Source organism: Carassius carassius, chromosome 7 (assembly GCF_963082965.1).
Source record: "Carassius carassius chromosome 7, fCarCar2.1, whole genome shotgun sequence".
Classification (NCBI taxonomy): domain Eukaryota; kingdom Metazoa; phylum Chordata; class Actinopteri; order Cypriniformes; family Cyprinidae; genus Carassius; species Carassius carassius.
The window spans coordinates 20,722,029-20,746,206 of record NC_081761.1 but is presented as its reverse complement, the minus strand read 5'-3'; the positions used below and the strand labels follow the sequence as shown (position 1 = coordinate 20,746,206).

The window sequence follows — 24,178 nt, the reverse complement described above, 5'->3', positions numbered from 1 at the left end:
TTTTCGATGCTTCAAAATATTCTAACGGACCCTCTGATGTCACATGGACTACTTTGAAGATGTTTTTCTTACGTTTCTGGACATGGACAGTATACCGTACACACAGCTTCAATGGAGGGACTGAGAGCTCTCGGACTAAATCTAAAATATCTTAAACTGTGTTCCGAAGATGAACGAAGATCTAATGGGTTTGTAACGACATGAGGGCGAGTTATTAATGACATCATTTTGATTTTTGGGTGAACTAACCCTTTAAGTTTTCGCTGCATTCACACAGGTGTTTCCTTCAGTGAAAATGAAGCACATATGAAAGCATACTTTTTAAAATGACCATATTGCCATTTTCATTTGAGGTTAGTACTAGAAATCCAAACAGTAGAATTTTGTGTGTGTACAGTAAACGGGTGTATAAGTTGCATGTGTGTGGGAAAGAGAGAGATCATGAAGACTTGTATTTGGTTTATTCAGTTATATGTTATACCTATCTATTCAATACAGTGGAATACTGGTCTTTTTAGTATATAATTTTAGCAATATTTGATTATCGCATTTATCGCATTGATTATCATATTTGAAAAACTCACATTAAATATACAGATCGGCTTTAATCAAATTTATTAAGAGTCTCGGGCAGACGCAACACAGAGTAGTTTCGTTCGTGTGAAAAAATGACTGAAGGGAGACTGTTGAGGGAAATTAGATGAAAGAATATATATGAATATATGTGTGAATGCATAATAGGTTACCGTGGAAACAGCTTTGTTCTGCAGTTCATCTCTGCTCTGCTGTCAAACTGTGGTTTTATAAATTTGTTCAGTCTGCCATATTTTTGTTCAGACAAATGCAAAATCAGACCAGATTATTGTAAATCTTAACCGGTCGATGGAAAATGGCCTACCTTGTTATCAGAGGTATGTAGAACTGTTTATGGAGCAGATACATTTAATTTATTATCCTTTTATTAAAAAAATTTTTTTAAGGCTGATATATTATAATTTTCTTTTTAAAAATGGTCAAACTTTTATTTGAACATGTAGTATATGTCAGTAGATATAAGTTTTTTTTGTTGTTGTTAGTTTAAAATGTGGCCATGATTTTTTAAATGTTTTATTTCACTGTTTAGGCAAATATAAAGTGCATAGTGCTGCTAATTTTATTTGTTGGCTTTTGTTATAAAATATGTAAAATTCTTATTTAAAAAAAATTTCCAGCACATTTGAACAAAGGCGTGTATAGCAGTTTGGATTTATACATTATTTAAGAGATTTAAGTACTCTATAACATTGGTAACTTAGCTCTTAGTCGCTTTCATTTTTAAAAAGTAGCTCCAGAATAAAGAGGCCCCTGCTCTAGAAAATGTGCGAAATCTGCGTTCTGTGTGAACGGCTTGGTTTCAGTTTTGATGTAAACAAGATCTTCTCCACATTGATGTTCTCTCTTTTTTTTCTAGTGGCTTCAACTGAATAGGCTAACATAAATCTTATAATGCAAGCATTATGCGGCGCGCGTAAGCGAGGTGAATTATGAGACAGAAGTGGTACTGCGTGTGGAGCTCCTCTGCCTTTGAAAGTTGTGTGGACGCTGTGCGCGAGACGAGACGGAACACGGAATATGAAGGAGCTTATAATACCCCGGGTTTATAAGGCAGCCTCCTTAATTCACACCTATAATGAATGAAAACTTTTTACTTAAGTAAAAATTCTGAACTGAAAAGATTGGAACTACATGCTACAAAAAGCTAAATAATTTCTGGAAATATCACTTTCTTATTAAGTGTGGACATCTTTCTGAAGTGAAATAGATAAAGAGGTTGTGCTGATGGTCTCAAGGTTGTACTTGTACAGATTGCTACCCTTTTTACTGGTAATAAATGTTTAACATTATGGAAGAGCAAGATACAAAAAGCAATGTTTGAGGGGAAAAAAAAGGTTGAATTATCAACACAGAATAACTTCAAACATCAAAACAAGTGAACTGCCGTTTTGGAGACGAGGAAGTTTTATTTCTAATATTTTTAACATTTTTCATGTAATCTCGTTACCTAAAAATCAGAGAAGACAAAATCAAAACTGAGCAGCCAACCAATCTAATGTAGTTTATGGACACACGTTTAAATGCTGTGCATATATATGTACAAAGAAAATCATTCCACTCCAGTACCCTGTGTATGGACGGGGAACTTCACATTTTCACAAACCCGTTCTTAACCAAATGAAACAGTCTTGATTTTCTTGTGATAATGAGGCACGCAATGTGTTGAGGCATGAACAGAAACAACGAGAGAGAGAGAGAAAAAAAAAAAAGACCAAACAAAAAGTTAAATAGACATTCCCCCCACTTGTTATATACTAGAATGCGCAAACAGTAATTTTACAGTATCAACATGATGGAATGAAATTTCACACAGCCTCACTCTTAAATAAACTCATAACGAATTATTTCCATTTTTAATCTCTAGTTTCTTTTTTGATGCATTCAAGGAAAAAAGGCTATTTACAAAATCATACTTCTGACACCATGAAGATTCAATAACTGGAGCTAGTTTTCTTTGTAATTTATGCATTCCCCTTTAATTTCAAAGTTAGCAAAAGAAAAAAGCAAGTAATATTTACAAGGGAAAACTCCAAATCTTTATTACTCATTGCAGTGGCCTATGTGCGTGTTTGCTGTATTCTGTTCCAACTAAAGAAGCAGGTGTGTTGATTTCTTCAAACGGTTGAATATGCACTACTAATGCACACACGCACGCACACACAGAGCAAAGTAAATGGAATTTGTTGATTCAGTTGTTGCTGTAAAGCAGAGTCGCCGTGGCAACAGATAAAGTTAAACAGCGCTCAGAGTTCATTCTCATATGAGATTGCTTTCATTTAATCCACTTTGACCACACTGTAGATCTTGGTGACAAACCAGAAGCAGGCAAAGAATCCAATTGTACCTGGAGGCAAAAACACACAAGAGATCCAGATTACTAAAACACTACACAATATTACCCGAAGCATTACGGTTTTCTGCAGTCAAAACAGCACATAAAGACATCATATGTTAGGAATCTAAAACTTCCCACTTGACTTTCTGGAATCATTACTGTTTAATAAATTCTGGATTAATTCATTTAAATGTATTGATACTTCCACTTTCTGTTAAACACGTTCTGAAAATAAGCAATGTTATCATAATTACAACTGAAATACAGGTAAAAGAAACATATGGAAGTACAAAAAACCGTCTTAGTCAACACTGTATTCGCTGTATACGCATAGACTTTGTGTCGTATAGGCATTTCGTCCACACGAATCCGGCGTTTTGGGAGAGTGAAACTGATATTTTTTGAGACCGGGTCCCAGAGTGGATGATTCTGAAAACGCCGCCCTTGTGTTTTCATTTGGACAGCGAATCTGTATATTTTCTGAAACGTTGGCATCATCAGCCCACGTCTTGCCCCTAGTCAGACACCACTACGTCACGTAACAGCAACAAAAACATGAACTCTGAACGATTGTCTTTTTATGAACTAACATTAACACTGATTAACAGATGTATTGTTCTATGTTAATTTGTGTACATTTTGCAAGGTTTATGTGTATAGTCCAAGTCTTCTCCGTTATTAGTGCATCTGTGGCAGAATTACAGCACCACAAACTGGTCTGGCATTTATACATCATCGTTTTTTGCCAGTTTCGTGTGGACGCAGATATTTCTTGAGATAAGGGGGGAAAAAAGATTGAATTAGGGAAAGCTCTGGCTTCGTGTGGACGTAGCCTTAGAAGTGGATGATATAACTAAAATCTTGTACCAGATGATCTGTCATTTTCTAATATGGTAATGACATATCTAGTAGTATAAATCTCTAAAACTACTTTGAAGTTTTGTCTGTTGAAAGTGCTGTTCAATTTTCCATGAAAACTGTGCGACAAAATTCTATGACCAGTTTACAAAAAAGTTTGTGCCAAAATCCACAAAGGAATTTGTGTGATTGGGATTTTCACTGATTTTCACATTTGTCACATGAATTGGCAGCACTGAGCAACAGAAATCTGCTTGGTCTGAAAGAGACGTCTGTGTGAGCCGTGCTTCTGACGCCCCACAACATCTTGCTGCAATTTTGCTAGTGTCTGCACCTTAACTCTACATACATACATACAGACCTGTGAAGAGGAAGAAGATGAGTGCCATGATCATGGTGTAGCCGAAGTAAAGAATGGTGCTGGCAAGTCCACTAATCTGCAGTTTAGAGAAGAAGTAATGGATGGCATAGACCAGGAAATAAACAGCTGTGAATCCGCTGGTGAGGAAGGAGCGCCACTGCCAGTGATAGTCCTGAGAGACAGCAAAAACAAAAAACATATGAAAAAAACAAAAAAAGACATGATACTCAAAAATATGCATACTGTCACACGTCAGCGAGATGTAATATGGATCTCGCTGTGTGTACTCTTACCTCAGCACACAGGTGGAAATAGCAGAGGAGGATGGTGGCCTCAGAGCAGGTGATGAGCAGGATGATGAAGACCAGGAAGAGGAAGCCAAACATATAGTACATCTGATGAGACCTGCAATATCAATGGTTTCCACAATATTTCAATAATACTGTAAGTGTTTTTAAAGACCATTGATTTCATTTGAGTTCAAAACCTAAACTTTATCATTTGCTTTTGTAATCTTAGCAACCGTTAATCATCAGCACTAACCAAATGCTGTTGAGGATGAAGAACAGCTGGATGAAGATGCAGCCGAATGGCAGGATTCCACCCATGACGATGCCAGGAAGAGGTTTGGTGTAGAAGGACTGCTCTGGAATCTGTCTGGGGATTTGATTGGTCCGCACAGGATGTTCAATGCCCTGAAATTGAACCAAAATTACACACACATATAACTATATATAAAAATTAAAAAAAGAGTAACGGATAATTGGATTTTTTTACACCAGAAGTTTAAAAACAAATAATAATAATAAAATAGGCTTTTGCGAAACAAATTGGATGTAAAGCATGCTTACACTCTTCTTAAAACCGAAGTATGCTCCGATAAAGGTGAGGGGCACTGAGATACAGAACCACAGAGCCAGGATGGCCACCAGAGTGCCAAAGGGCATGGCAGCTGATGAACCCTCGCCCCACAAAATCAGATTCATTACGAAAAAATCAGCAAACACCACCCTGAAAAAGCATGTAAATGTATTATTCACAACAAGCTATTTAAGGTACATGTCAATGCACAATATTTCAAAGTGCAAAATGGTCCATTAACGGTGGATCCATTTAACTGCTTAATGTACTGAAACTTCAATTCAAAAGAATGATGTATTTCTTCATTTACCCACCCCGGACAGAGAAATGCTGTCAACAGGACATTGGTCTTCCACTTCTCCCCACCGAACGCTGGAATGAGAGAGAGACCAGTTCACCTCACATTCAATTTGTAATACATCAATATATCAGAATCAGACTCTACAGTGAGAGATTTTTTAAAAAGTTCTACTATTTTTAATGCATTATGTTTTTTATTATTGACTTCAAAGCAGTTGCTGGAATTCATTAAACTTATTAGCATTCTTTCAGTTACCACCTCTAGATTCTAACACTTAAAAACTGTCACATTCTTCTTTTTTTGTCAAAAAAGAACAGTCACAATTTCCTCTTCCATTGCACAAGGTCCTGTTGATAATTAGATAAAAAGGCATACTGCATACACACAAAGATTCTATATATATATATATTAGGGGTGTAACGATACGCGTATTCGTATTGAACCGTTCGGTACGTGGCTTTCGGTTCGGTACGCGGTACGCATTATGGACCGAACGGTTCGTTGGACTAATTATTTTTGGAAAAAAAAAAAAAAATTGTGAAATATAATGATATACGTTCAACAAGGTAGCCCAATAACCCAAACGACGAAACAGGCACCGCCCCTGACACCCCCGAAGAAGAAAAAAAACACCAACTTATGTTTATGTTAGGCTACTCAGTCAGGCGCTCGCTCACTCAGTAATACACGCTGAAGGCTCGTTGCAAAATGGCCAATGCGTTTAACAGACCAGAAATAGAAGATCCTCCAATAACCAACAGGTCTGGCGTTTGGGTGCACTTTGGATTCCCTGTAAGCTATAATGGTGATGGCAAGAGAGTGGTGGATAAAAAACAACAACGATATGTCGCATCTAGGGTAGAACCAGCGGGAATACACGGGTTTCTTGTATACAAACAAAACCGGATGCGCGCGCATCCAGGAGGCAGAAAACCGCTATCTGTTATGCCGAGTAGATTTCACATTGTTTGTAATTTCTTGTTGACTCAATAATAAATTGCAATTTCAGAGTTGGATCTGTTTGTTTGGGTTTCATATTAATATATTATTAATATAACATTATGTAAAACGTCCATCTGACACCCAGCACTGGCTCGGTTGGTACAATTGACAACGCAACAACTCCTTGGCATTTTGACTAGCGACAACACCACCACCTAAACCATTTACTCCGGTACGAAGAGCGCGGGTCTTTTGCCTCTTGGTTGCGTGCGCAAGCAGTGATGACGTCGCAGAGAAATCCATGTATACAAAAAAAAAAAAAAAAAAACACCAGCGGGAATACTTGAAACATGTCAACTCATTTACGCCGACATCACCTTAGTGTGTCAGTATCTGGGAAAAGACGAAAAAAGGAGAAACATACACGCAACAAACTATACCCGCAGCATTTAGACAGACATTTCCAACGGATTCAAACAGGGCAAAAGACATCACCACGGCGATTGGTAGGCTACATTTACGTTATAGCCGCGAATATGAGAGCTTACTATTTACCATTCATTCTATCATCACCATTATAGCTTACAGGGAATCCAAAGTGCACCCAAACACCAGACCTGTTGGTTATTGGAGGATCTTCTATTTCTGGTCTGTTAAACGCATTAGCCATTTTGCAACGAGCCTTCAGCGCGTACTGAGTGAGCGAGCGCCTTACTCTGTAGTGGAAAACGTCTCCGGTTACTATCGTAACCTCGGTTCCCTGAGAGGCGTGAACGAGACATTACATCAGCTAAGACGTATATGGGGAACTCCTCCCTTCTCCACTTTTGCTGAAATCTTATTGGCTAACGCCAGCTGGGGGCAGCTGGCCAATTGACGCGAAGCATGCAAATACTGACAGGTTCGTGGGCAGTATAAATTGCATGGGCGCGAAATTACGTCAGAATCATGACTGAACGCTAGCACAGCTGATCAAACAGCGACCGCGGCGGCTAATGTAATGTCTCGTTCCCGCCTCTCAGGGAACCGAGGTTACGATAGTAACCGGAGACGTTCCCTCTCGAGGCGGGAACTCAACATTACGTCAGCTAAGACGTATATGGGAACTGTATAAAATCCCGCCGTGAGAGCAGTGAAGATAAGCCCTGAACGGAATCAATCACCCCCACACATAAGCAGGACAGTTCTAGCCAATGGCCGTGTCGCTAAGAGTGCTTGCATCTGATAGGCGGAACTAGACCAATGAGACACAGCTCCGACCCTAACGTAATTTGCATATCTTCATGCAATAAATGTGAAGCCCGCACTAAACAGGGCAGACACAACACAAAAGCACTCAAGCTTGAGAGTTAAACACAGAGTCGACAGCTTAGCGGTGACAACTGCATAAACCATATAAACCATAACACAGAGTTAGCAGCCATGGTAACTACTGTATAGCTGGTTATAACAGAATGAATCAAACTTAACTCACCGAAAGTACATGTGACGCTACCGAGGGTACATCCAGCTTGTAAAACCTGGCGAATGTGTTCTGGGAAGACCAGCCAGCAGCAAGACATAAATCTTGGATAGACATACCTCTAGCCCAGGCCCAGGAGGAAGATATTGCCCTCACAGAATGGGCTTTGATGTTGAGGGGACAATCCTTCCCATGGCGTTCGTAAGCCAACGCGATAGCGTCCACAATCCAGTGAGAAAGTCTCTGTTTTGAAACAGCACGTCCCTTATTACATCCACCAAAGCACACGAACAGCTGGTCCGACTGACGAAAGGTGGCCGAGCGATCCACATACATCCGCAAAGCCCTAACAGGGCAAACAGCTCTCTGAGCATCAGCATTGCGCGAGGCTGACGGCTCAGCAGATAAGGCGGGCAGGGAAACAATCTGTGCTCTAAATGGTGTAAAGAGTGACTTCGGGACATAACCTGGTCTCGGCCGGAGAGTGACATTACAGTCGCCAGGTCCGAAACAGATGCAATCATCGTTCACCGAAAACGCATGTAGGTCTCCAGATTCCAGGCGAGAGCAAGAAGCTAAGCAGTCTTGAGGGAAAGCTCCTTAATCCCAATCGAAGCCAAGGGCTCGAATGGCGGTAGAGCTAAAGCCCTCAAAACTAGAGATAATCCAACTGCGGCACAGATGGCGGCCGTGAAGGACACAATCTCCTCGCTCCCCTGAGAAAACTGATTACCAGAGCATGCTTACCGATCGATTGCCCGTCAACCGGGGAACGAAAAGCGGTAATAACGGCCACATACACCTTCAGCGTGGACGGCAAACACCCGCAGTCCATGCTGTGCTGTAGAAAGCGTAAAATATCCGACACGGCACAGGTCTCCAGGTCAATTTGAATTTCCTCGCACCATTTAGTGAAAACTCCCCACTTTAGAGTGTAGAGCCGTCTCGTAGATGGTGCGCGAGCCTCTGTAAGCGTGCTCAGCACTCGTGAGTGCAGAGCGCCCTGCTCGTTTACGGTCCCCGCAGCGGCCACACATGAAGGTTCCACTGCTCGGGGCTGGGGTGCCATATCGTGCCGTTCGCTTGAGACAGTAGGTCCTTCCTGAGGGGGATTTGCCATGGGGAAGCCACCACTAACTCTCTCAGGTCCGCGAACCAGGGCTGATTCGGCCAGTTCGGGGCCATGAGTATAACTGACGCTCTCTCCTCCCTGATTTTGCACAAAACTATAGGCAGAATCTTCACCGGAGGAAACGCGTAAAGTTTGGCTTCCGGCCAGCGCGAAGTCAGAGCATCTCCCTGTAGTGGGAAGTGAGATAGCGAGAAAAACGTCTGACAGTGTGTGTTCTCGCTTGTGGCAAACAAATCCACTTCCGCCCTCCCGAATCGATCTTTAGCCAAAGCTGTAGCGGTCGCATATGCAACAGACCCAGATGGCACACTGAAGAAGCCGCCGCCATAAGACCCAGAAGCCTCTGAAATTCCCTCAGTGGAACCGATCTGCCCGGTCTGAAACGGCGCAGAGTCGATGAGATTGTCTCCATGCGTTCCTGAGAAAGATGGGCTCGCATGGCCATCGAGTCCAAACATACTCCCAGATATGTTATAGTCCGACTCGGTAAAAGCACGCTCTTCTGCAGATTCACACGCAGTCCTAGCGTATCCAAATGGCGGAGCAGCGTTTCCACGTGACTGATTAGTACATCTCTCGAGTGGGCTAAAATCAGCCAATAGTCCAGATAATTCAAGATGCGCATTCCGTTCGATCTGAGGGGAGAAAGCGCCACGTCCACACACTTCAAGAACGTGCGGGGGGCCAGGGCCAGGCCAAACGGAAGCACCGAATACTGATAAGCCGTGCCTTCGAAAGCAAACCTGAGGAAGCGCCCGTGGTGCGTCGCTATTTGAATATCAAAGTACGCGTCTTTTAGATCCACTGAGGCAAACCAGTCCCCGGGCCGTATCTGAGTCAAAATCTGTTTCAGTGTTGTCATTCTGAATGCGCGTTTGTCCTCCACCCTTCTTTGGCACCACGAAGTAGCGGCTGTAAAACCCGCTTTTCTGCTCGCTTGGAGGGACACGCTCTATTGCTCCTTTCTCAAGCAGACTGAAAACTTCCTGTCTCAGAAATGATAGGTTTCGGGGCGAAGTCAGTGAAAGGACCACGCCGTTGAATCGGGGAGGTCTGCGTTTGAACTGGAGAAAATATCCGTGTTGAATAATTCCCAGTACCCACGGCAAAACGCCTGGGATAGCCTTCCACGTGTCCAGGAAATGAAACAGCGGACGCGTTAGCTCTACGGCCACCGTAGCCACTGATGGCTTGTTTTGACCGGGGCCCCGCGAGGCAAGAAGCACTGGCTGGAGGGCGGCCCGCGGCGGGCATTGTGTGCTGTTTGCACTCTGGCGCCCTCCAGAGGCCATTATAATCATGGCGTGTGGCTCTGCGCTGTCCTGAGACAGGGCGAGTGACACAGTGTTGGGTGCATGAGGAAGAGAAAGCTCTTTTTGTGAAAAGATACATGTTTTTATTGTGGAACTCACACAAACAGCATTTAAACACACATTTCGATTGTCGCCCAAGGGAACCTGCGGCGGGCTGTCCAGCCGGTCCTTGAGTCTGGCGAGGTGCCGAAGAAGAGCGGGACCTCGCGGATGATCTATCCGCGGAAGCTATCGTCCGCGAAACTGACAGCGTCGAACTCGCCTTAGGGTGGGGGATAGCCCACCAGCGGCTCGCTGGCGGTAGTGGGCCTCATCCCCGCTGATGCCCGAGCCACTTCCCTTCTGGCTCTGAGGGCGCGCACTGGCAGCTCAGCGCAGTGGGCGCACGTGTCATCCGTGAAAGCTGCCTCAGCGTGGGCGAGGCCCAGGCAGGGAACACAGAACTGGTGAGGGTCCTGAGGGTCAAGGGGACAAGCACAAATCTGGCAGGTAGCAGCCATCGGATGCGGAGAGGAAACGGTGAGTAATCCTCAAATGCAACTTCCACGATGGTACTTTTAAGATTAAGGTTATAACGTGATATAACTTCAGCGTGAAGATAACTTCTAGCGTGAAGAAAGAGATTCTGACGTAATTTCGCGCCCATGCAATTTATACTGCCCGCGAACCTGTCAGTATTTGCATGCTTCGCGTCAATTGGCCAGCTGCCCCCAGCTGGCGTTAGCCAATAAGATTTCAGCAAAAGTGGAGAAGGGAGGAGTTCCCCATATACGTCTTAGCTGACGTAATGTTGAGTTCCCGCCTCGAGAGGGAACGTAGGTTTTAAGAACATGCTTAATGTAATTGAGCCCCGTTACAATATTCCTTCACGAGCCCATTTCAGACGGACCGTAATTCCTGCTTTGTTCCAAAAAACATAAGCCCTATAGAGAACCAATTGAGTAAAAACACACTCAATATAAAGAGTTATAGAGTTCCATATAAAGTTACATCTTTGTATTCGTTCATAACTACTACAATAATATAACATTTTCATTTTTTTTTTTTATAAGGAGCTGTTTTTGTTTTATACAGTATGCTGCTAAGAAAACACCATAGAAGATGGGTAAAAAAACAAAAAACCATACTTTGTTAGTTTTAATAAATAAAAGATATAAGCCATGAGGCACTGAGATACTGCCTAGGATCTACCACAATCCTGTGCATCAAGACTGGTGGTTGATGGACGACGACAAAAATATATTTTTTTTTTTTAAAAGGCTGTTGTAACGATTGAAAGTAAACTCATAAATGTCCATTATGATTCAGTTTCTAATCAGAATGGAAAAACTGAGAGAAGATCAAAGAGGACAATTACACTTATGTCATCTGAAATGTTTTAAAACAGAGCTCAGCAGATGGATCTACAACTGATATCATAGTAAATAGAAAAGTAAGCTCTCATTGTATTCTGCACGAGCTGTAGAACACAACTAAAGCAAAAAAGCAGCAGGGGTGTGTAGCCTGTCTGTTCGTGTAAAGGGCTCCTCTGACACTAATTAAATCTAACGAACTGCAGACAGCCGTAATGAAGAGAGGATAAAAGATCAAAGGTCAATCCTCTGCTGTGCACTTACATTTGTAGTAGCGGGCAGCCACATAACCAGCTGGAGTACCCAGGAGCACCCACAGCACCACTGCACACGTCATCAGAGCCCCACGATTAGCAGGTGACAGGAAACCCAAACAGGCAAAAACTACAGGGAGAAAACATGTCATCAAGTTCAGGGTTACATGAGTTCAGAATCTAAAACTCAACAGAATCCTATATTGGGCAAACTGCATTTTATAAGGATGTCTTGATTTTTAATTGACATTGGTCATTATACACTGCTATCTTTTTTTATGCCTGCTTATGTTTTTTTAAATATGTATATGCCTATTTTTCACTACTAGTTAAAATGCTTGGGGTTGGTATGATTTTTTAATGTTGTTGAAAAGTTTCTTTTATTTAACAAGATTGCATCTAATTACTTAAAAACACAGCAAAAACAGTAACACTGTGAAATATTATAAGTAAAAAAACTAATTTCTATGTGCGTATGAGATACAAAAATACATTTTAAGCATCATTACTCCAGTCTTCAGTGTCACATGATCTGTCAGAAATGTTCTAATATGCTGATTTGCTGCTCAAGAAACTTTCCTTTCTATCACCAATGTCAAAAACACTTGTACTGCTTAATATTCTTGTGAAAACCATTATACATTCAATTTCTCAGGATTATTTGGTGAACCCCAAATTTTTTAATTTTAGTGTACATTGATTTCACATATGTCTATATGCTAAAGACAAATTTCTAAAGCAAAACTAAGAAAACTATGTTTTGATCTGGTACTGGTCTTTTTCTATCAATCAGGGCTTGAAGTTTCCTGTTTTGCTATATTGCTCAGCTGCCTACACACTTACAGAGTGTAACAAACGTCATGATGAAGATCTGAGTCCCAGATCCCAGGAAAACAGACAGCAGCATGCCTTTCCTGGGAGGCCTGAAGACGTCTCCATGAACAAGCTTCCAGCCAAATTCCTCCTGGGCATCCTCCTGGAAAAGATGGAGAGGAAAAGCGAGGCTTTAACTATAGCAGGAGCTAACGGAACCCCGTTCAGGCGTGGGTTTGGGACTACAGCCCAATTACAGCTAACAGAGATCAAAGGAAAGACGCCGGCTGCTGCTCAGACCAATGATACACTGTGTCACTCTCGGTCTGTCCTTAATGAGTATGATGTGTGAGAGGAGGGGGAGGGGCCACGGTGAAACACAGGAAAGAGAGAACACGTAAAAGCAACAGATGTGTGCATTACGCCTGAGCCTGTCTGACCTCGAACCCCAAATATACAATACATAAAGAGATCTGAATGCGAAGTTTGTGTTTAGGATGACTCGTATCAAGGGTGAAGGCAGATGTGTGATGTGTCCTCATCAGTGTGACCCTCATTGCTGGCAGCAGACAATCCATACCACAAACACAAGTGGCATACAGTACATTAACACGCATTCTACACATTACACTCATGAGCTACAAACCAAACACTGCTATACATTTATACACACGTGCAAACATAAAAATGGTCTATCATGTGGCAGACAAAACTTGGCTGTACCAAACACACACAACACACAATATAAGGTAATAAGAGAGACTGACCACATATATCAGACAGTGACATGTGACAGTTGAGCTGAACTCACCACAGAGTCCATCTGGTTGTATCTGGCGATGTCTTTATGGAGCGTTCGGAGCATAATCATAGCAACCATCCCAGAGAGGAAGAGTACGATGACCAAAGAGTTCATGATACTGGTGGCAGAAAACAGAACATCTTAGCTTTACATATTAGGACATATTCGCTGAATTACATCATGAGTTTATTAGGATATGGACCCTGGGCCAAATGACAATCTCAGTCCCTGCAATCCACCTTTTGTGATTGTTAATCAGCATCACCAATAATAATAATATTATTATTATTATTTTTATAAATAAGACTTTCGTTTTATTTAAATAAAAAAATTGACCAATAGAGAAATATATTACTATATTAATTGTAATATACTATTGAACTGTAAATTAAATCTTAATTAATTAAATAGTTAAAACAAATACATTTCTACAGCAATAATACTATTTACTTTTACACTACTAGTACTGTATGAATATAATTAAAAAAACTATAAAAAATGAGTATTTAGTAATAATAATAATAATAACAACAATAAATGTATTTTTCAAAACAAAAGGAATATTACTGAAATTAGTGAATATAAATATTTATAATATTATGTATATAGTCTTTTATTGTTGTATTTGGCAGGAAACAACTGGGAGGTCTTAAAGCTTCTCCTTCGTTAACAACAGATTTATAAATGGTCCTCATTACAAATTTGGGAAGATGGTTGGCATGTTGTGTTTTAGAATGACACCAAACACACCGGTCATTGCTACAATCAATGGTCAGTTATTGGCGAGCTGGTAATCATCACAGTTTCATTTACATGACTCTAACTCTATTTTTTACTTTTGCATTGCGCTAGTCAATCGATTTTGAACCCCGTCTGAGGTTGTTCTGTAGACAACATTTAGTTGTTGGAAGCTATAGTATCCATTCATTTAATACAGATATTTTATATTATTTGTGGAAAAGATTTATTTCACATGGGTCATACTTTCGTTTGCTGTAAAGCCCAAACCAAGGTGGGCTTTGCAAAGGATGCACGTATGGTGCTTCGCAAACGCATAGGGTAAGTTTATGAGAACGCATGTCCACTTTGAGTGTGTCATTTGGGAAAGGCCAAATGTGTGTAATATGTGATCTCACCTAAACCACTGAATGTTGGTGTGCGGCATAGACTCAAGAATGTAGTCCCATCTAGAGGCCCAGCGAATCGTTTTGTCCTCCTGCAAACACCAAACCAGCAGTTATCCACAAAAAACAAGAGCTCTGCAGAAATACTGATATAATAAATCGCTTTACAGTAGAGTTGTTCCGATTCCGATACTAGTATCGGAAATATCTCCGATACCACAACAAATTCTGGCATCGGCATCGGCGAGTACATGAACCCATATACCGATCCGATACCATTTTCAAGACCTAGTTATGAACGCTAGCTTTGCCTAACCGCTGCACGGTTCTTCTTCGCTGATCAGAATGCATTGCAAACACAGGACGTTGTGCTGTAATGCCACAAGCAACCCCTGTGTAGAGCAGCGAAGAAGAAATGAAAACGCGTTAGCAGCACTGATCTATATATGACTGGATCGCTCATCGCGTTCTAAACTGCCAACAGACAGTGAAGCCGCTTCTATATTATAGATCAGTGGTTAGCAGTATGTCCGCTGTTTAGCAGTATTTCAGACTGGACCAACCAGACAGTAAAACGGCGACTAGGGACCAAGACGGTGCTGAAAATTTTAAAATGTGATGATACCAGCGTCTCTGTAGAACCGGTAGTAAGTTTGAGTATATTCGTTACCCGCAGCTGCGTTCAGTCGCTTCCGTGTTAGTCTAAGCGCAGGGCTCCAGACTGTAGCCGAATATATATACTAGTGTCTGTGAATATTAAACTGCAAAATACTATTTAAATATTACTCCTGCAAAGTCTACATCTCTGTGGGAGACGGGCGCAGATGCACGGGAGCTCGCTGTTTTGTGGCCTCTGCCGTGTGTCACTATATGAGGACATGAACGCATAAACCGTCACTTCATGAGAATTTAACGTTTCATTTGAGAAAACTGTCATATCATAAACACAGACACTCAAAGATCTTCATGGCGAGTAAATTGATAATATATTAAGCTACTGTTGCAGCCTACAGTAGATTTAGCTATGTCTCTATGTAGTAATAATACGTCTCTATTAATAATAATAATTATGCCTAGACGGTTGCTTGTTTTTTACTTGTTTTGTTGTAAAGAGATTATCTGATTAATATAGAATTTTTTATATTCCTAGACTTATTTGTTGCAGTTTTTTATACACTAATATTGTAAAACTAAAATACTAAAATACCTTTTTTAGTTTGCGGTGTTAGATTTTTGCCTGCATTTGAAGTTCTTTTTCGCTTAAGAAATTAAATAATATTACTGTCAAATTCATGTCAGATAATAAAAATACTGTAATAAATACAGTAGTTAACCATGTATTTGTTCATGTTTTATCAAGGGATAAGTCTGGAGCACACCATAAAATAATTCTAGAAATTTACACAGGGCTAGTAGTATATACAGCTGTATATACAGATACACACCCAGGTATCGGATCAGTACTCGGTATCGGCCGATACCCTGAGCCCAGGTATCGGAATCGGTATCGGGAAGAGAAAAAGGGTATCGGAACATCTCTACTTTACAGCAGGGGTCTACAATCTCTTACAGAATAAAAGAAGCCCTTGGTTGACAGAGGGACAGAGCACAGACACTTACAATCAATAGTCAATATTGTCATGCATTGTAGGCCTTGTCTATAACAACATGCATATAAAGCGAAATTAACATAATAACAGTCTGTTATGAAGATTAGATTGCAAAGCCTTTCAAATGACAATTTCAAATGTAATGTACTTTTTTTTTTCATCCATCTAGTATGAGATGAACAATGGCACGTTTAGCTGAACTTTTGCTTTGGTTGATTTTTTTATTTTATTTTTTACATATCACAAAACTGAGTTATATTTATTAGACAATAATTGGAAGATCCCCTGCTGGAAACCCCAAATGGCATGATACCAGTACACCTCCTTGTGGAAAAACACAGAACAACACTTCTCCATTTGAATTAAAAAAAAAAGAGAGATGCAAATGATTTAAGTGTTTGTGTATATAAACTACTACAAAAATGTAAATTCACCCAAAAATGTAAATTCTGTCCTCATGTTCCAAATTGTCTTTCGTTGATCTTCAGTACATAAATGAATATACATATTTTAAACATGAAAATGAAACGTTTTCTAGATAAAAAAAAAAAAAGCAGTGAGCAAATATTGGCAGACATTGAGCTTGGTAAATCAAGAGAAGCAGATATTGTGATAACGATTAAAATATGATTCCTTGTGCAGCTCTATCTAAACAGAACCAACACTCAATTAACTGAAGCTGACGAATAACACCAAATCTGTGAGTCTCTCATCACAGAACATTTTTTTTTTTAAATGGCTTGATCTTCATGGATTACGTTTAAGTCTTTATGTACTTTTTGAAGCTTGAAAATGTTGATTGGCTAGACTTTCAATAGATTAAAAAGATGGTTTCACAGAAATGATAAGAGATTGTTCTGTTCAGAAAATGAACGAAAGGCATGTGTGTGAGTAAATGATGACAGAATATTCATTTTAAACAAACCCTTTAAGGCTGAAATCTTAATCACTGACCACAAACTTGATGGAGTAAGTGTAGGGAATCTTGATTTCTCCACTGAACTTGTTGCCCAGACTCATGGGAGGTCCTGTGCAGTCTGGTTTCTCCCAGCTGGTGTGCTTATAGCTTTAAAAAGAGACAAACACAGTCCATATTTACATATTAAATCCAATCTCCTATCTTTATGTTTAATTTGACAATTAAATATTTAAATCCATTGTTGCTTTTTGTTGGATCTTTATTGGCTAAATTGCACCCTTCTGTGCTGCCTTATTATTGGTTAGAAGAGCCTCAAATACCTTTTGGGCTCTAATTTAGCTGCAACCAGTCTGGCACCAGCAGCCTCGTTCTCCACCACGTGGTAGAAAATGGTGATGTCCACATGGTTGAAGATGTAGAAGGTGTCTTTGTCATTGAAGTCAGCCTACATGAAAATGAAACCACTGTGTGAACAATTTGCATTAAACAGAACAATCATATGGCCTATGAAAAGCCAGGTAAGTGATACTCACATTGACCACACAGGCATCTTTGGCCCGTCCCGTATCTGTGACATAGCAACCAATGGGGAAGCCTGGATTACAGAACTTCTGATTGTCCTCCACATCATAACACCAGGTCACCGGCATATTATCAACAATCCTGAGAGAGTCAAGTAAGTGATGAGGAGCTATGCTTTGTTATAGTGCTGTGTTTCAGCACAGAGAGCAACTGAGTGACTGCCTCACCAGTGGTGTTGGTAATTGAGAAGCATTCCCTTCTTGAGAAATTCCAGCTTGGCCTTATCCTCTGCTTTCTCTGTGTTGTAAGATTTAGGACAGACACTCTGGCATTCCACATTCTTCTTAAAGGAAAACTAGAAGAAAAAACAAACTCAGATTACGGAATAAAATGCTACAGTAAAAACAATAGTTCAATAAAGACAAAGTCAGAGGCTGCATATGAGAGGCTTTTATTCAATATAATAATGTGAACACATAGGAAATAGGCAATTTTATTAATATTATTAAGGTGTAATAATAGCACTCACTATTCTAATTCTATTCTAAAAAAAAAATAAAAAAATAAATAAATAATAATATATATATATATATATATATTTTTTTTAATATAGCTTCCATCCTTCTTAAAACAGATTCATACAGTTCTGGAAGTACAGATGAATGATGTCTATCAGAACATCTACCAGCTGTTTCAGAGATTTTGAGGAGGCAATTTGCTTCTCACTCTTCTCTCTTCTCTTCTCGCCCACTGTGGTTTGATATTAATATTCAAGTCTTCAAGATTGAAGTTCATCTTGGTGCTTCAACTCTCCAGGTTTTATGATCATGACACCACATTTTATCATGTTTCTGTCATTAAAGTTTTATCAGCTCTTTCATGGATGCTGGCTTTATGAAATTCTTGGAAACTTCAAGGTGAATACTGAGGCTTTGCTTATTGAAGTAGTTCCGTGTTGTTTGGACACCTTCGTTTTCACCGACTACTACTCTTCACTGGTAAAGTGTTGACATGCATTGTTCACACAATAAAAATCATATCTTTGTCCTTAGAACACCCAAAGAATTGGGCTGTTGCAAGCTTTCATGACTTGTCCTTCTTGGAAGACAATCGCAACAATTGTTTTTCCGCTGTACACAAATTATATTAACCCCTATAGTATAATGAGTGTTCACATTATTTATTATGTTACACTTACTTTATCAGTTAATGCAATCCCAAGGCATTGAACCCATGGTCTTGGCATTGCTAGTGCCGAGCTCTGAGCTACAAGAACATTGTGTTATATACCTTGTACGGGGATGGCTCGATTCTTTCTCCAAACAGCACCTGACCCAAGTTCTCAGATGGACGCTTCTCGGACTCATCAGCACAAAAATCAAACCTGACAGAATAAAAATAATCAAATAATCAACCAGAAACAATTAAAACAATAATCAAAAGTCTCAGCTCTTAAATAAAAACAGCACTTCAAATACAGGTTTCTTGTTTAAATCATTTATCAGGTGACATGATTGACATGATAAATGCTTCAATTGAGTGAACAATATTCTCAATATCTGATTGGTCTATTCTTAATAGAGTTGTCTACTGGGTGTGTGTGGGCATTAAAAGTATGCACAGGTTAACAAATAATTTAACTATTATCCCAAACATTAAACATAAACATCAAACATTCATGGACTACAGAGGGTTTTTAGTATCACTAAACCTAATCGGACGTGTACAAATGCTTTGATTATAAATAAACTCAACTCATAGAAATTACAATGTGCAGTATTATTTCAGAGGGATATGACAAACATATATATGATAAAATGACTATTGTTTTGCATTAGTAAGTGCAGTTACTAATACATGTTCATTTAAAAAACCGATGGCACTGTTTCCAAAAACTGAGCGCACGGTTTGGAAATTCGTGAGTATGGTTTATTAACCCGTGGGCACGATTTGTTAAACTGAGGGAACAGTTTAAGAGTTTGTGAGTACGGTTTATAAACTGAGGGGACAGATGCAAAACCGTCGGCACTGATTTACTTGTTTTCTCCTACATCTGACTTTCCGGGTTTCTTGCACAGACCGACTGTTTTGTGTCAGAGTTTAACTTGGTTTTGTTTGTTTTATTGTATGTTTTAGCCGTAATTCCCATCCATTTACATTACAAAACTGATAGACTGCAACGGTTTCATTTTTTACCCTCAGATTCTAGATTTTCAAATAGTTGTATCTCAACCAAATATTGTCCTAACCAACCATACATTGATAGAACGCTTAATTATTCAGCATTTAGATTATGAATAAATCTCAATTTCTTGTGTGTTTTTTTTCTTTCAGATGATGTATAAATCTCAAGTTTAAATTTTTTTGTGGTCCTGGGTCACATTTTTTAAAAATATATTATTTTGTGCTCTCCAGAAGAAAGAAATGTATACAGGTTTGGAACAACATGAGGGTGAGAACTATCTTTTATTGTAATATATATATGATGGGCAGAAAACCTAAAATAAATAAATAAATAAATGGCTGAAAGCTCAAGAGTCACCAATTAAAACAAGCTCTGAAGTACAAAACAACGGAAAGCGACACAAAGAGGATTGATTTTGTGATAATGGCTAACCACCAGTACATTATTCCTTATACACACACAATATATATTTATCTAATTGATTAGACTTGCAGGTAGCCCAAGAGATTATGGTTTTATTAAATACCAGACAAGAAGACTTCTGCCGTTTCCTTGAGCAAAACATTTTTACATTTGTTGTTTTTGGATGTATTTTATCAAAAGAAAACTGCCATATGTGTCTCATGTTAATTGAGATACAACACCCTTGGGAGCTTGAGCACACAGTAAGTGCAAGGCAGATTAATAATGCAAAGCTTATGTCATATTGAATGTCTTGTGAGGAAGACTATGCCATTCCTGCCTCCATTCGATTATACAGCGGGTGGAGTGACTGAAAGGCCTCTGTGTTCACATAACAGCACTCCCTCCTCAGTGTGTAGACCGTCTGAGCACAAGTCTCTACATTCAAACTTTCCTCCCCTCCCTCTCCAGCGTCTCTCTGGTGTATCTGCGACACCCTCGCTACATTTCATTCTCCTCAGGTTTTCCCTCAGAGTAACTAAAGCAAAACTGATTAACCATGCAAAAAGCATAGCATATCTTGAGCAAAACCATGTTAAAAGGGCAGTTTCTTCAGCATTGTCCATTACAGTCAAAACAATTAAAAGTGTTTTTTAGTAATTTAAATGAAGCCCAAACAAACGTAAATATTTATACTATATATATATATATATATATATATATATATATATATATATATATATATGTGTGTGTGAAAAAATACAAATAATACAAAATATAAAAATTTAAAAACAAATGAGAAACTTTGCTTTGGTCACTAATTTAAATAAAATAAGTCAAACTACTAAAATGACTAAACCCGCAATAAAAATAAACCCAAATAGATTTTTTTAAAGAAATAATAAACTAATAAAACTGACAAAGGCATATAACAAAAAGTAAATAAAACATAACTAATAGTAGTTACCAATAAAAATCAATAGTGAATAAATACTATAACATACAGTATACTTTATACTCACGCTGTGTATTCATAGGGCAAAACAGACTCCACAGAATCCAGCCTGTTCACAAACAGCTCAATTGTTGACTGTCAAAAAGAGAAGCATCAAAGGTTATAGCAATGTTGTAATGTTAACAGTAATCCTTTCTTTGTGTAAAAAAGTGTCACTCTTTTAAGTTTATAATTACTCATGTGAGGGCATCTTTAAAAAAAACTTTATAAATAGTTAGAACAAAGGGCTTGGAAAAACAACCACAATAGAACACCATAGAAACAGTTAAAATGTTTCAGAAACTAACTTGTGGATTACGGTAGTAAGAAATTTGCCACAGTTTCAAGCAATCAAGTATATTGTTCAACATATTTTTGCATATGCATGCTTGTTAACGGAGTATAATGGTCCAGCCCCACATGAGAATATGGAAATAAATGGGAAAACACGTCACACCTGTTGAACCAGTTTACATGTCACCAACTACCAGCTATTCCCCTCGCGTACAAAGATAAACTGATCATATTACACATATGAATACACTGCACAATTAAAAAACAAGAATATGACGTCGTGACAATTTAGAACTTGTCAATGTGATTTATCAAATTCATTCGTGAACCACTTTTATTAATAACCATGCATATTGAAGCGGTCAGTCCCTGATATTATTCCTAACGTCTCCTTTAGTGTTTGGTATAACAAACGCAGTTTGCGAGCAAAACCGGTTTAGCAAATTAATACGTTATTTTATTTTCTATGGGAACTAACTTAAGTTATTTCTTTACAGTCAATGTCCAGTTTTAGAGAGTGACACGTGAATGAACAGAACATCTACACTTGCAGGTTCACAGACTTGCAAAAGTCAGTTTTATAGGAAATACAAAGTTTTTGAAAGCGACAATAGAAGCAGGTTTAGCCGTAATCTTTATCCAGACGACAGCGTTTCCACAACTGACACCCAGCAATAGCATTTCAAGCTAGCAGCACGCAGCATAGATACCTTTCTACAGAGAAACACGACACAACTCAAACATTTTAATGAAACAGTATATTATGCGCCCTAACATGAACTTTTACCTTGCAGTCTGGCACGTCGCTGTTTTTTTCGCTCTCTTCTTTCTCGCAGAAGCTCACCGGGGCCAAACCAGGAAGATAGAAACTCAGCGCGTCCCGCAGAGACCCGCACACAAACAGCAACACAAATACAACACGGACACGGTGGAACACGACCATTTTGCCTCGACTGACTAGTTAAGGATTTGGTAACGTTAGATGTATTTACATGCGTGAAATGTAGATTTGCGTGTCAGAATTCAGACATTTGGTGATATCAAGACACGAGCGCTAGCGAAACTGCTGCCTGCGTAGCAGCATCTGACTCCTCAGACACGTCATCCGATGCGAACAGCATGATGGGATTGTGGTGGACTTCAACGCGGAAGACAATGGAAACATAAAATCTAGAAAATTATGTCCTTTTTAAATTAAAACTACTTGTATCTCTCATTTGGCTCCTATTTTTAACGTAACCAATATTTTAATAACCCCACTTACATGTTTACTACTAATAGAAACCTTAACTTTTTATTTTATTTTATTTACACGTAGTACGGATGTAATAAAACAACATCCTGTTTCCGTAATAAATTTTTATAGGTTTATAATACAGATACCACTTTAAAGAACAAGGTTGATACACTAAACATCCATTTTCATTGTTGAATCATGTTTTAATAAAACAGGGAATCACTTCGAACAAGAGCGCTGAGACTGAACACAAATACCATCTTAAAACAAAACTGAAAAACAAGGGGAACAGAAGTTAGATGCACATAACAAATACAGTAATTTTTATGTATATCTTCAGTACCCCATTTCCAAAAAATCTTCTCTAAAACAAATGTAAATGACAAAGTCCTTGTGCAGTGGTTATCACACTTCTGGTTCAAAGTTCAAGGGCTGTGAAACCTTAGACAGCATCTCCACAGGCTAGTATATCCAGTCTCTGCGTTTCTTCTGAGGTTTAGGGCAGCAATCCTGCATCAGCAGTGACGTGAATGGGTTTGACGGTGATCTGAGATCAAGACTTTCAGCCTGTACTCACTGAGCACAATCAGGAGACGCACAGCTCTGCTGGTGTGCTCAGGGGTTGGGCTGCATCAGTCTTCTGTCCACTGGACAGGCTGGAGGCCAGTTTCTTTTTAAAGAGACGTAAACTGCATTGCATAAGTTCATTGTCCACCACCGGAGCGCTGGTGTAGATCTGCTTGGTTGTGCCCTACATGATTAGGAAAAAAAAAAACGCATTAAACCAAATATTGAATCAGGTACACCTTATTAAAATAATTTACATTAAATTAGTACAGAAATAATACTTAAATATACAGCAGTCTGATACATTCTAGACAAATATCACTCCTCGCATGATTTTTTGTAAGAAATGAACACTTAATACAATAGAAAACAATGCACTAAACGGGTCAAAAGTGATATTAAAGACTTTAACAAAAATATTTCAAATAAAAGCATTTCTTTTTAACTTTCCATTCATCAAAAAACCTAAATATGAAATCATTGAGGGTCATGTGACACTGAAGACTGGAGTAATGGCGGTTGAAAATTTAGCTTGAAACACAGGGAAAAAAATACATTAAGTTATTTTAAATTGTAATATTTTACATTACTGTGCTTACTGTTTTTGAGTGAATAATTGCAGCCCTGGTGAGCTTAAAATATTGATTTGAAATATTAATATATACATGTATGTATATATGTGTGTGTGATATTTCAAATCAATATTTTAAACTCACCCAGGGCTGCAATTATTCACTTAAAAACAGTAAGCACAGTAATGTAAAATATTACAATATATATATATATATTTGTGTCGTCAAGCGATTAATCTCATCCAGAATAAACGTTTTTATTTGCATAATATGTGTGTGTACTGTTTATATTTATACAAATACACACACAAACAGTATCTATTTTGAAAATATTTACATGTATATACATTTATATATTTATATTTTATATTA

The 24,178-nt window shown here is 39.0% G+C and overlaps 1 protein-coding gene across 1 annotated transcript; it reads right to left on the bottom strand.

Moving 5' to 3' along the window:
* Positions 1 to 1,980: 1,980 nt before the first annotated feature.
* LOC132143692 (transmembrane 9 superfamily member 2) lies at positions 1,981 to 22,536 on the bottom strand. The gene is made up of 17 exons (XM_059554147.1): positions 22,218 to 22,536; positions 21,165 to 21,232; positions 18,846 to 18,939; positions 17,783 to 17,910; positions 17,567 to 17,696; positions 17,354 to 17,478; positions 17,069 to 17,180; positions 14,517 to 14,596; positions 13,390 to 13,498; positions 12,609 to 12,741; positions 11,776 to 11,895; positions 5,324 to 5,381; positions 5,000 to 5,159; positions 4,692 to 4,843; positions 4,442 to 4,553; positions 4,149 to 4,320; positions 1,981 to 2,938 (listed from the first exon to the last, which is right to left on the bottom strand). Exons 1-17 carry the CDS (start codon positions 22,371 to 22,373, stop codon positions 2,871 to 2,873), a joined length of 1,977 nt encoding a protein of 658 aa, XP_059410130.1. The 5' UTR covers positions 22,374 to 22,536; the 3' UTR covers positions 1,981 to 2,870.
* Positions 22,537 to 24,178: the final 1,642 nt, after the last annotated feature.